This window comes from Varanus komodoensis, unplaced genomic scaffold (assembly GCF_004798865.1).
Source record: "Varanus komodoensis strain SLA01 unplaced genomic scaffold, ASM479886v1 scaffold6_1, whole genome shotgun sequence".
NCBI classification, from domain to species: Eukaryota; Metazoa; Chordata; class Lepidosauria; order Squamata; family Varanidae; genus Varanus; species Varanus komodoensis.
In genome coordinates, this window is record NW_025336345.1 from 2846491 (window position 1) to 2860837 (window position 14347).

Genomic DNA, 14347 nt, shown 5'->3' on the forward strand with positions numbered 1-14347 from the left:
TGGGCAAGGGAAGATATGGTGTTGGGGGCTTAACATGTCATTACAGAAGGAGGAGGGACAGATGGTTAGTATCTGTCTCTTCTTCTGGTTTCTTCTCCAACCGGAAGGTCCCAGGCAGTGATATCAACTGGCCCTCAGGCTTGGTGCTGCTGCTGCTGAATCCAGGTCAGTCCAAAACAAAACATCTCTCATCCATTACTTAATCGTGGATGAGGGGGGTCAACCTATCATGTATTACGGAGACCTGGGCAGGAGAAATGGGAGGGTATCGCTCACCCAGCTGTGCCCTCCCGGGTATCTGGTGTGGCACCAAGCTCACCTTGAGGGAAAGGGAGGGGGCGTGGCCCTAATTTATTAAGATTCAATCTCCCTTGTGGGGCTTCCTGTCCCATCAAGGGCAGGTCTGGGGCATTTGTACCTGGCGTTGGGTGATCGAGACAGATTGGGGATTCTGCTGGTATACAGTGCACCCTTCCGCCCAACAGACTCCCTGCCTGAGCTGACGGAGATCGTCTCGGACCTGGTGTTGAGGACCCCCAGGATGTTGGTCCTGGGGGCCTTCAATTCCCATGCTGAAACTGCTCTGACCGGGGCAGCTCAGGACTTCATGGCCACCATGACAGCCATGGGGCTGCCTCAGCACATCACTGGCCCAGTACACGAAAGAGGCCACACTCTAGGTCTGGTTTTCTTGATGGGGCAGGAAAATGGTGATCTAGGAGTGAGGGATTTGACTCCAACCCCTTTGCCATGGTCAGATCGCTTCCTAGTGAGGTTTGAACTCAGGGACAGTTTTTCCCTCTGCAAGGATGTGGATCCTATTAAAATGACCCACCCCCTTGAGACTCCTAATAACTCTCCTCACTAGTCAGACCTCACCTAGAACTGTGTCCAGTTCTGGGCACCAAGATTTAAGAAAGATGCAGGAAAATTAGAAAGGGTCCAGCAGTGGGCAAGGTTTTGGAAACGCTGCCCTGTGAGGAGACACTGAGAGAACTGGGCATGTTCAGCCTTGAGAACAGAAGACTGAGGGGGGGACATGATAGCCCTCTATAAGTACCTCAAAGGCTGTCACAAAGAGGAAGGTCAAGATCACTTCTTGCTGATGCCAGAGTATAGGACACAGAATAATCAATTCAAGTTGCAACAACCCAGATTCAGGGTGGATATCAGGAAAAGCTTCCTCATGGTCAGAGCAATACAACAGTGGAACCAGCTGCCTAGATAGGTGATGGGCTTTCCCACACTAGAGACATTTAGAAAGAAACTGGACAGCCATCTGAGTGGGATGGTGTAACGTGGTGTCCTGCAACAACAGGGGGTTGGACTTGATGGCCTTCATGGCCCCTTCCAACTTTACTATTCTATGATTTTATTCTTGGGACTGTGAGAGACAATTGCTCCTGGTATGCATTCCCAGGGCATGCTGTTCTGGACTCAGAGGAGGAGAAATGGGAGGACTCTGAATGTGGCCCTATTCTAGATGTTGAGACAACAGAAGCAGAGGTGCTTACCTCAAGGCCAAGCTCCCAGGGGGGCAGACAGCCTCTGAGAATAACCAAGTTATACAGCTGGCAGGAGGGTACCTGGAGCAGGGGAGTTTCTCAGACATAGACCAGGAAGCCTCTTGACTCCATGTTTCCAAAAGGATGGTGCCAAATATACTCAAAAAGAGAGTTCCTAGAATTAAATACTATATTGGGATGAATGAGCCACTTTGTGCAAGCAATAAACACCAGTGTTACATTGCATCATCATCTTCCACTCTCTCCTCAGGCTCAGCCCCTCCGAGGACACTGCTTCCTCTTGCAGCTGGGTAACCATTCAGCATGTTGGAACTGTTGCCCCCCTCAGTGTGATGGAGGCTCACTTTCAACTGAGGTGAAGAAGGAGCACTGGGTGCTGAGGGAGAGTTAGTGAGGTTCAGACAGCTGCACTGATGTGAGGCTGATATGTATGAGACCCTAATGGTAGTAAGCTTGCTAAGAAATGTAACACATGAATGAATCTAGCAGGGATTCTTTAAGGAGCTCCATCTCAAAAGCTTTCCATGTGTCTAACATAGGTGTGTTGCCCTTTGAAAATATTATCCCTGGGAACATAATCTTACATCCTGACACATATTAGTTGGGGTTGTATAGCATGAAAAACCACAGTAGTTTCCTATGCTAGATGCTCTATCATGTCATCTGAACCTTGGTGCAGTATTTCAGCAGATTTCAGGTTTGGTTTTTAGAAACTATTACAAGAAACAGTGGTCTGTCCTATGATTCATCATAGTCTTTACAGTCATCCAAACCCAGTGTCATGTCACCATGGTCCTGGTATGCAGCTACCACAGAGTGCCTGTGATGGGATACATGCCAACAGCAGGAGGAGTGAGGACAGTGGAAACCATGCTAGTGTAGAAACTGCGTCATCATCATGCACATTCAGACAAAAATTGTGCACTGTGTAAACCACAAAGAGTTGCTTGTCTTTATATGTGACATCTCTTTCCATTTACGTCTATCAGAACTATTAGGAATCAGAACTATTATGGAATATTTCCAAGATGCTGACATATTTCCTCCTTCTAATATTTTATTAAATGAAGCTTTCAATTTGGTATCAAAAATCCCAGGGGTTTCCCTATTTTCAGCTTATTAATACTTTCTTGTATTCCTTCCTCTTTAATTGTGTGTTCCATTATGTCAATATCCATCTGTTGTAGCTTTGCCCCATCATGTTTCTCTGTGTACGATCTAACTTTGTCTAATGATAATTCACTTCCTGTGAGTGTGTGTGTGTGTGTGTGTGTGTGTGTGCATATAAACTATAAAATATTCCTAATATATCTCTTGTTATACTTTTCCCCATTTTCATCCCTAAACACTCCAATTGAATTTTTTAACTTCTTTTGCTGTGCAGAATTGGCCAACACCCTTGAACACTTATAGCTAAATTCAAAATAGTCCCTCTTCAAATAATCCCTCTTCAAATATATTAAGTTTCTCTGTACTTTTCCAGCTTCTACATTTTCTAATTCCATTCTTTCAGCTTCTATTTCTACTAGGGTTCTTAAATCTCTCTTTCGTATATGTTTCTTCTCCAGTTCCTTTATTTCCTGTTCCAAATTTTCCACCTGTTTATTCTTCTTTCTTTTTAGAATAAACATTTATTTAACTCTTATACCTATTGCTGCCACTTTTAATCTGTCCCATACCAAGGCTTCATCACTACCCTCCCTGCCACTGATATTTCCTTTAACTGATTCTCCATTATATTGTAATATATTTGTATCCATCCTCCATCTTTTACTCTCTTTATAATCACATTTAATGCTAAAATCCATATTTACTATGGTCTGTCACTTTTATAACACCAATATTCAGTTCATAAACTCTACTAAACAAATCTTTAGACTCAAGTATGTAATCTATTCTAGAATAGGTTTTATGAACTGAGGAGTAAAAAGTAAACCTCCTTTTTGTTTCCATTTAGCTCTTTCCACACATCTTTCAATCCATTTTCATTTACCAATTTACTCAGCAATGTGGTGTTATACCTTTTCTCTTCTTTAATAGGATTCTTCTCACCCCTTACTTTATTCATTACCATATTGAAATCCCCAGCTATTATAACATATGCTTTCTTTAATATTTCCAATTCTTTAAAAATCTTTTTAAGAAAGACATTTGGTTTTCATTTGGCACATATATAAAAACTAATGTATAATCTTCTCTTACTTTGCCCCGAAAAATCAAATATCTTCCTCTTTCATCTTTCTTTACTTTTTTATCTTAAACTCTACTTTCATAGATATAGTAACTGCTAATCCCCTTGATTTTGAACATCCAAAGGCGTTTTCATAGACATTCAGCCATGTTGCTCTAAGTTTATTTACCACCTCCTTTTCCTGATGAGTCTCCTGCAAAAACACAATATCTGCTTTTTATTTATCATCATTTCTATTTGTTTCCTTTTGACTACTCTCCCTATATATTTACCATATAATCTCATAGTTTTAACTAAATCCTCTTAAAAACATGCATCTTAATTGGTCCTTAGTGCACCTTCTACACATATAAAGGAGGAAAAAACCCAATCATCCACCCCACGGGAAGTGTGTTTCTTTCTGTCAAAACTTGATAACTACGTCATTCATGATTAAGTCACCTTTCCTTTACTTTCAGTAACAGCCTCCGCTTTGTTATATAGTTCTCAGCATAGGAATTATGCTGCTACCACTCCTGGACTTTTTAAAATTAAAGCCAGGTCTTCTGGAAAATAGGAAGCAAAGTGGGTTTGTTCTTTTCAAGTGATTGCAATAAAAATTCCTTCTAGTCAGCTTACGCTGCAGTGGAGTCAGCGAGTAGCTGTAAGGGTGACTGACATCATCCCGCAGTCCCAAATTCAGACTGTGTGTGTGCGCTTGTGAGAGAGTGAATGTGAGAATGAAGGGATATCAGCAGCTGGGGCTCCACACGGATAACCGTCTTCCTGCTAGAGCTCAGCTTGGAGATGTGCTTTTTGGTATCAGGTCTGCGCCGAATCACAACTAGATCTCTCACTGTCTAGGACCAGGACAACAGCTTTCAGCAAATGAAACTCTTCTAGGCTGGTTTCGTTTCCCATTTCAAGAGTTTCATACTAGCAGAAGTAGATCAGAAAATAAAGTATAAACCATGACATTGACCTTATCATTAAATTCTCAAGTCACTGGGTTCTTTTTGAATAGTTCTTACCTATAAAATGTTCTAACTCTGTTCCTTAAATCTTATATAACATTTTTTCTTTCTCTTTTCCTCGTTTTTTCTCTTCTCACTGTTAGTGTTTTTGTTCTGAAACACACAATAAAAATATATAAAAGCTATGACCCAAAAGATTCAAATTTGAAGAACCATTTCCAATTTTGCATTTCTGTACTGTTTTTAAAAGCACTTATGATGCATAACAGTTGTAAAAATTATGCCTTTGGATTAAGTCCTTTACACCATTAAAAGTTCTTTTTAAAGTTAATAGCTTGGTCTAAAGCAATTAAGAGTGCAGTCCTGTTTGTTTAGACATAAAAAGGTCTTGCAACAGCATTTCCCAACCAGTCATGACTTTTTCAATGTCTAATCATGCTTCGAATTCTGCTCTTAAGGCTGCCATGCCTACACCTACTAACCTAGGAAAAAGCTCCGTCAAAGTCAAAAGGATTAACTTCTGAGAGTTATGCCCAGGTGTGGTGACTTGGTACCTGCAGGCAACCTACCTGAGGGAGCAAGGTCTGGTGCAGTACTACAGGGTCCAGTAGTACTCGCTGTCACCAAAAGAGTAAAGGAAACCCAATCCCTCAATCCCTATGCACTCTTGGCCCCTTGGGGACAACTAACTAAAGATCCCACTGGTGTCCTTTGCATGAGACTTCTTTGCCACCCACCTGTATCCTTCGGGGAGCCCCGCTGGGTTGCAAGTTGCACTCAGTTTGTGGCATGCAGCCTGGATGCTGCCACAGCATAGCATGGCCCAAAAGTATGGTGCATCTCTTGTGAGCTTCCCCCATTTCGCCTCCAATGCATACCATCTGGGTTTTGGGGAAAACAGGGTAAAGGGTTTATTAAGGATTAATGGAAAATGCGGAGTGGCACAAAGCAATAGGAAGTTTAAAATTCAAATCAGTGCAAATGGCAAGCAAAAGGGAAAATACTAACTAGTATGGCCCCACTGGGTTCCTTGAAGGGCCAGTGTTGGTGGCAAGGCTCTTCTGGGGCCTGTGTCAGGTCTTCTCCCCATCGATTGGAGAAAAACCGCACCTGGGCACTTATATCCAACAATCCCTGGCAATCTCTCCTAGGCCTGCCTCAGGCTCCCAGACATTCAGAAGGACTTGCTCCCAGCACCCATGCTGGAAAATAAAAAGACCCACACACACTCTTCCTTGTTCAGTGCAGCCTATCTCCTCTGGTTCCTTCCCCCTTGCTGGGGTGGAGATTTTGGAGGCCCTTGTCTTTTACCTGCTGACTGCCCAGGAATGGCTCATCTCCATCTCAGAAATAGATTCTAAGAGACTCCTGCTGTTCAGGCACCTGGGCAATGCAGTACTGCATAGATGGGCCAAGTGGTGATGCTTGGCTACAGATGCTCTCAGTCAGGTTATCTGCATTGCAGTGTCAGTGCTGGGTGACCTGGCCTTCTGCTTAAACTTTAGCTGCTTGCAAAAGGGAGGTTTCTGTCTCTCTAATCCAGGTAAGATGGATCCACATGGTCTGGCTCAGCAGGCTACTCCAGGCTACCATCACAACTGGCTTGAATTGATTGAAATACTCTGGGATACGCGTTTTCACTGTCTTTGCATCACAAAAGAGAATGCAGCTGATGAAACACATCCAAAGCTCCATAATCAAACTACCCTAGTGGGTTTCACACTGTATGTTCATTTTATGAAAAAACCACAGCATATGCTGTGAGCATGTGAAATGTCCCCATGTGAGAAAAGATTCTCCTATTCACCGCCTACACAGAAGCAGAACTATAGTGTGAATTTGTGTCATAGAAATGAATCATTGTCACAGGGGTGCAAGATACAAAGTTCTCTTGGTTTTGCAGAAACCACAAATAAATACTGGACTCAGTTCAGGCGGTATTGGAAAGATACTTCATGAAGATCTGCTTTGCACAGTTAAACAGCAGCACCAAAAACATGAGTCTAGCTTTGTTTCTGTTTAGTAAATAATTTAGAACACCAACAGCAAGAAACCTCTTTTTCCACCCCGTTATATGCACAGCCTTCACTAAAATCCTTACTTTATGGGTGTAAGGAATTATCTATAGGTAATTTTAGCATAAACATTGTTCATTCAATTTTTAGTGTTGGTTAGAGTGTTGGATTGAGGACTTGGAGATTCAGGTTCCAGTGGCCATTCATCCATGAAGCTCACTGGGTATTTTGGGCCAGTCATTCACTCTCAATCTATCCTACCTCACAGAGTTGTTGTGAAGATAAAATGGAGCTATGTAAATCACCTTGGGTTCCTTATGAAAGGAAGAAGTGAGATATAAATGCAATGTGATAATAACAAGGAGGAGCAAAAATCAGCACAAATGGCACATAACTTTTCAAGATGAGAAAGCAGCCACTGATCCCTTAATTCTCCAAATAAATGATACAGCACTACACAGATTTGTTCTCAGAGTATTCATCATGCATCTAGTGGACAGTTGCATTAAGGCCGATAATTCAAAAGCCCTTTCTTGCAGATCAACCCCGAACCATTTGTATTCACTCAGTGTGACTTTCTACGGCTATTGCAACCATATGCTCATCAAAGGGAGAAAGCAACGGGAGCTGTACATCACTGATATCAACAACAGCATATGATATTTTTTTGCTGATTTAATCCCTGGCAACATTGACTCATTCAAAGGACAATTATGACAAATGCATGAGAATGATCAAAGTCACGACCAATTTTCTGCATTCATAGAAAGGCAGGCAGGGGAAAGGGGAAGTGCATTGGATTGGGTCACACATCTTCTCATCAGTTTGTTTCTCTGATTTTCTACCACTTATGTCACCCTGCTCAGAAACAGGGCAGAACCTGATTCCCCACAGAAGAGGCATAGCATTTCATCTTTAATGACAAAGATAGGCAGGAAGTTCATAGCCAAAGGGGTTAGAAGGCAGGGCATAAAAGAAGAGATCGATTTGATGTTGTGACTGATACTTGTTGCCATTTTTTCCTATTTACCAAAGTAGACAGAATCCTTATGCTACAATTGTCACCAATGCAGAAAACTGCAAGCTTAGATAAAACTCTGAAACCTGAAGATCACTGCTACTAATATACCTTGTATCATGCACTGGATGTACCTAAGTTTTGGAGTTTGGAAGCTGATGTGTGTCAAGGCAGGGGACAACTGATTCCTATTAGGACCCCTAGTACAGGAAAAGGTGAGAGCATTGGAGCAGTGAGTGTCCACCTTCTGGAAAATAAAAGGAAACAAAGAGATTCTAGACAGAGTGGAGGAGCTGGAACAGTGTAGTCCAGAAGCAAGAACAGCAACAGCAGGCCGAGGCAGCAGAAGAGAACCTTGAGGGAAGGGAAAATGAGGAAATTCACTGGAACAGAGTGACACAGAAGACCTAAAAAACACTCTGCACCTGTGGAAGCAGTGGAACTCTTGAACCGCTTCAAGATACTTGAGGAAGAGACGTGTGAGAAACCCACTGTGAAAGAACTACATGACACACTGGGTAACTCTGCAAAAGAGACAAAAGACCAATCAAGCAAGGAAAAGGATAGCGAAGTTTGCAAGGAGAAGGAGAAGAATGCTCATTGTGCGAGATTCCCTCTTGCGCAGGATGGAAAAATATGTAACTTGTGGCGACCCAGAGAATTGTCAAGTATGCTGTGTCTCTGGCGCCAAAGTTAAAGATATAACCAGCAAGTTTACGCAACTCTTTTGCAATTCATATGAACCACTGCGAAATACCCCTTCCTTCTCTTCCATGTGGAAACTAACAACAATGCCATGAGAAGCTTCGCTGAAATAACAGACTTCAAAGCTCTAGGGAGGAAAATAAAAAACACTGGGGCCCAGATAGTCTTCTCCTCAATCCTACCAGTACTTGGAAGAGGAACTGCTAGGGAAAGAAAAAACCTTTCAAGAGAATGACTGGCTAGGATAGTGGTGCTGTAAAGAGAGATTTAGATTCTGGGACCACAAGCTAAGCTTCCTGGAAGATGGACTATTGGCAAATGATGGGCTGCACCTCACAATGAACGGGAAGCAGATGTTTGGCCACTACATCAAAAACTTTATCAGGAGAGCTTTAAACTAGAACCTATAGGGGAGGAAGATGTGCAGCATGGCATACCATCACCTGGCAAAGACTTCAACAGAAGTATTTCAACAGAGAAAAAACTTCAAGCAGGGCCCAGCACCAGTCTCCCAAAAAACCTAGGAAGAAAACCAGGGCACAGCGAGAATGAACTTCAGTGTCTCTACACCAGTGCCCAGAGTATGGGAAATAAACAACACGAACTTGAGCTCATAGTACGTGAGGGCAATTATGATCTTATAGGAATAACTGAAACTTGGTGGGAAGACTCACATGACTGGAACTCTACAATTGATGGATCAACCTGTCCAAGAAAAACAGAAAGGACAGAAGGGAGGTGGAGTTGCACTGCATGCAAGAGACACATGTATCTGCACAGAAATACAAGAAGAGGAACTTAGCAGCCCCATTGAAAGCATCTGGCTAAATTTAAAGGGAGCCAAAAATAAAAACATAGTTATTACTGTTGACCCAGTCAAAAAGAGGACAAAGATGCAACATTTGAAAAGCAACTTGCCCACATTTCCAAGAAGAATAATGTAGCTATCACAGGGGACTTCAATTCCCTGTGAAGTCCCCTGTGATAGCTACATTATTATATGCTGGGAGATATATGCTGGGAGACAAATTCTGCCAAGCATGGCCCCTCCAAAAGATTTCTGACGTGTGTTGCTGACAACTTTCTCCAGCAGAAAGTAGAGGAAGGTATGAGAGGATCAGCTATCCTCGATTTAATACTAACAGGGATGGCCCGGTAGACAAAATAACAACCATGGGAACTCTGGGGGGAAGAATTGACATACTTGAATTATCAATTATAAAGGAGACAAAGGGTAACTGGAGCCAAACCAGCATCCTGGACTTCAAGAAAGCCAACTTTAACAAACTCAGAAAAATGATAAGCGAAGTGCCATGGCAACACACCCTTAGGGGAAAGATGTCCAAGAGGGGTGGGAAATCTTGAAAAAGAAAATTCTCCAAGCACAACTATGAACAATTCCATCAAGAGGAAAGTGTAGAGGACAGCATAGGGAGCCCAGGTGGCTCCACAAAAAGTTAAGTGATAGCCTGAAAGAAAAAAAGAACATGTACAGGAAGTGAAGCAGGGCCAGGCCACAAAGGAAGAAAATAAACGAATAGCAAGGAATTGCAGGAATACCATCAGGAAGATTAAAGTGGACAATAAACATGAGCCAACAACACAATACAGCTGCCAAAAGGGCAAATGCTATTTTAGGATGCATTAACAGAAGTATTACTTCCAAATCATGAGTAGTAGTAGTTCCTCTATACTCCTCACTACTCAGGCCTCATCAGGAATACTGTGTCCAGTTCTGGGCACCAAGATTTAAAAAAGATGCAGGAAAATTAGAAAGGGGCCAGCAGAGGGCGACAAAAATGATCCAGGGTTTAGAAACATTTCCCTATGAGGAGAGACTGAGAGAACTGGGCATGTTCAGCCTTGAGAAGACAGAAGGGGGACATGATAGCCCTCTGTAAGTATGTCAAAGGCTGTCAGAAAGAGGACGGTCAAGATATCTTCTTGTGGATACAAGTGTAGGACATGGAATAATCAACTCAAGTTGTAACAACCCAGGCTCAGGCTAGACACCAGCTGCCTAGAGAGGTGGTGGGCTTTCCCACACTAGAGACATTAAAAAAAAAAAAAAACTGGACAGGATGGTGCACGTTGGTGTCCTGCAATAGCAGGGGGTTGGACCCAATGGCCTTCATGGCCCCTTCCAACTCTACTATTCTATGATCAGTCCAAACACAGAAGCAATTGCTTCACAATTCAACAGAACCACAAACTATAGCCACAGGAAGACTGGAGAGTTCATCCTGTAAAATGAAAGGCTGGCGTGGTCCAAGACAGATTTGTGCAAAAAATATTTTAAGGAATACATTCATTTTAACATACTTTTGGGTATGTTCTAACCATGGGGGCCTGGTCCAGCCAGGGCAGCCTATTTTAGCTTCACATATGCTTAGGAAGACACAAAACCACCTCTGTCAAGAATACACTTTATTAAATACAGTTATGCAATATGGATGCAGGTGGTAATAAAACAAGGGGGGAAAGTGCACCTTCTCGGTGGCCTGTTGGTTCCCTTAATTGGCCCAGAATGTTATGTGGACCTCTGAAGGTGCCTCAGTGACACATCAGTTCAATTCCTCAAGCTGAGATCAAAAGACACCTCTTGCCATGGATTTTATATGGTCCCTCTCTCCTTTTACTGCAGAATCTGTCAGGATGCACACCTCCCCCCCCCCCCCCGTCTACAAATGAAGCTGTTTCAGTAAGGTAAACAGTGTTCTTCTCACTGTAAAGGTGAATTTTAATGACAGAATTATCTGGAAAGGCAATTTCAAGGTTATTATCCCTGGTGTTCTTAAGAAGCTGAAACGCACGAGGCTTTGGCATTCTTTCAAGAAACTATTGTGATTTTTAGGCACTGGGAAAAGTCAATGAACTACTTACTGAACCTCAGTCACCTCCTTGCCATTCTTCTGGTAGAACCTGGGCAATACAAGCACTCATTTCACACACATAAATGCTTGGACTCTGTGTTTACCTCTATTCAATATACATAGCACTTTTTCAGTACTGTATTTCTTTTCATTTGCCTGAAACAATTAACCAACAGGATATGTTCAAAGTTTTCAAAGAACTTCTCAGATACATTAATAAAATGGGTAACAGTGGAATTTGGCTGGTGTCCAATTACAAATATGTTTTCTATACTCATAAAGCTGCATCTCATGTTTACTTTTCTTTAACATAAACATCTACAATTTCTACAAAATTAGTGCATATTGGAAAAACTACAAAAAATAAACCATCAGAATTTATGTCTTTTACAGCCTGCATTTCATGACTGTTTAAGCATCACTATCAAGAGGTGTCATTTAAGAAACACCTCAAATTCTACCAACTTTTTACCAGTTTCATTTTTTCTCTCAAGAACTGTATTACAATAACACAAAGAGAATCTCACAAGGTTCTTTGTTATGTCATTTCATCAATAATGCCACACATATTAGCATCTTTATCCAAAACTTGATCCTTCTTGATGCCAGAGCTCACTCTCTGCTGCTCATTTTGTCCAATGCAAGTTATGCTGTCTTCAGGATCCATTGGTTCAGGTGTTATTCTCATCCCTCTATCTGAGTGAGGTAAATCATCAGGCAGAGAGGCCAGACAGTTCTGTATCATCTCAATAACTCGCTCCAAGTGCTTCTGGAATCTCTCAGCAGTTTCCAGACGTTGACGTTTCTGTACTTCCATCATGACTCTCAGTGTCTCTCTGGCTTGGTGGGGCCGATATTCATTGATCAGATGATGCACGTGAACAAACAAGAGTTTTAGGTCTTCCAGCTTCTCTTCTCGTCTTATGTGGCCTGGACTTCTTATCAATATATCCAAGAGGTCCAAGAAGTTAATCAAGATAGACATGTTTAGTTTTCTTAGTTCTTTCTTATGGTCAAACTGCATAGGATGCAATCGCTCAATGCCTTGGCTTTCCAATGGCCGAATAATTAGGTCATCACATTGAAACTGGTTTCCAAACATCATATAGCTGTCTTTGATAGGTGGTGGAGGCTTAGGGGCCAAGCCTTTCCGAATATTTTCATCAGTATATTCTTTAATATATTGCATTGGAGGTGGAGGGAGGGCACTCACTTGCTGAGGTTCACCCATTCTTGCAGATCAGGTTTCTAAAATAAAGTGTCAAAATCAGGCTTAAAATTCTAGATTCAAAGTATAAAGTATTCACAAGTCAGAAAACAGAAAAAAAAGCAAGTTAGATGGGACCTCCCAGGCCATCTTGCCTGACCCACAGCTCCAGCTGGCTCCACTCATGTAATCCCCAACATGTAGTTTCCTTTCAGAATATACAAGGCAAATTAAGACATTACTAGCAATTCTTGTGAACTGATTTGTCAAGATTTTTTTTAAAAAAATGTTATAGAGGGTTTGAGAGTACAGTCCTTTGCATGTTCTGACAGGAGAAATGCCAGGACTTTTTTCTGTTTGAACATGTATTAAATAAATGATTCCTCATAAGTATACACTGTGTCTTCTAATATATCTATTATTGTTTGCTTTGAAAAGGAAGACTTGGACAGCACCTCAGATTATATGGAAATCAAACTATTTGGCAAAATTAACCACCTTTTTTACAGCAAAAGTGGGAAGACACAGTTGAATCTTATTTGTAGTAACTCAGATCCAGTGGAGATAACTTACTGGTACAGGACTTAAGCCTTAACTGTTCACAGAGCAGGCCTTCCAACACACTTCACCACACTTCGCTCTTTCTTCCTCTTGCAACGAACAAACTACATGCTACTTTAAAGACATATCTAGCACCTGGGTAGGACTTTAACTCTCCCCTCCACAAGGCCTTAGTCTCAAGCCGACAATCTGCATTACAGCCTAAGAGGTGGACACACTGCTCCTACAAGCAAGGAGCTGGACCTGTCACTGCTCTACGGAAGGGAGAGGCAGCCCGAGTGTGTTCTCCTCACTCCTTGTAAATACAGTTTAAAAAATCCTCGTGCACCTCACACCTGGCAGGTGGGTCTCAGGAGAGAGGAACGAGCCTGCAGTCCCAAGGAGGTCAATCTATTCCTACTCCGTGACGAAACGAGCCGTCCTCGCAGGCGTATCTGGAAGAGGGGCGGGCAGACGGGCAGGGCCTCCTGATTCGGAGCGCACAGAAGGGGCTGCAGTCTGTATTAGCCCCCGCGATGGGCAGGGCGAGCCGTCCGGAGCTTACCTGAGCCTACGCGGACAGGCAAAGGAGGAGCCGAGGCCACGCGCTCCCCTGGGCAGCCCCACACCCCACTCCGCTCCTCTGGGCCACTTCCGGAGAGTCTGCTCGGGCTGCCGCCTTCCTATTGGTTTACGTACAAAGAGGCGAAGGGGCGGGAACAGACGTAGTCGAAAGGCGGGTTCTATTTTGATTGGCTGCTGACAGTGTCAGTCAGTAATTCTGTAGTAATTGCCGGAGCAGCCAGCTTCCTCTTTATCATTTTTTTTTTCTTTTGTACCGTCTGGCGGACTTGTGTTGGAGTCCTCGCTGGAGGCGGTAGAAACTACTGGCAATTCCTGAAGGATCGGCGTTGATACCCTTGCAGAACTACTCTTCTGAAAGTATAAATTTAATTTAAAAAAACAACAACCTTGCCTATACTTATGCCCTAAGGCACGAGAAAGTTCTATCCCCTATATTATGGAAGAGCATTGGTAGGCAATCAGGGATTCCAGTATTTGCAGTTGAGATATTAAGGTTCGCTCTTTAAGCAGCAAAAGCTGTACAACCCCTAACCATCCCAAGCCACCATGCCTGCTGGGGCATGCCGGGAGTTGTAGGATGGGTTTTGGTTTTCTGTTTTTGTGTGTTCCTGGCTAAATAAGTATGGGATTGTACCCTTAATACAGTATCTCTTGTGCCCGTTTCTAGCTACTGGGTCTTGGATTTGCTGGATCTGCAGCTAGTGTTCTGCCTTGAGTCGTCATGGGTTTGTGAA

At 42.7% G+C, this 14347-nt stretch overlaps 1 protein-coding gene across 3 annotated transcripts; it reads right to left on the reverse strand.

The window, feature by feature from the left end:
* Window positions 1–10818: 10818 nt before the first annotated feature.
* Window positions 10819–13721, reverse strand: MED7 (mediator complex subunit 7). Of its 3 annotated transcripts, none has more exons than XM_044451062.1 (2): window positions 13594–13721; window positions 10819–12529 (listed from the first exon to the last, which is right to left on the reverse strand). In XM_044451062.1, exon 2 carries the CDS (start codon window positions 12510–12512, stop codon window positions 11820–11822), a length of 693 nt encoding a protein of 230 aa, XP_044306997.1. In that variant the 5' UTR covers window positions 12513–12529; window positions 13594–13721; the 3' UTR covers window positions 10819–11819. The 3 variants fall into 3 exon arrangements, with proteins under 3 accessions (XP_044306997.1, XP_044306999.1, XP_044306998.1); XM_044451064.1 differs by lacking the exon at window positions 13594–13721 and adding an exon at window positions 13383–13587; XM_044451063.1 differs by lacking the exon at window positions 13594–13721 and adding an exon at window positions 13378–13587.
* Between the last annotated feature and the right edge of the window lie 626 nt (window positions 13722–14347).

What these genes read in the sequence shown, in the direction of transcription:
- MED7 (XM_044451062.1), bottom strand. Translation starts at nt 12,512, where the DNA reads ATGGGTGAACCTCAGCAAGTGAGTGCCCTCCCTCCACCTCCAATGCAA.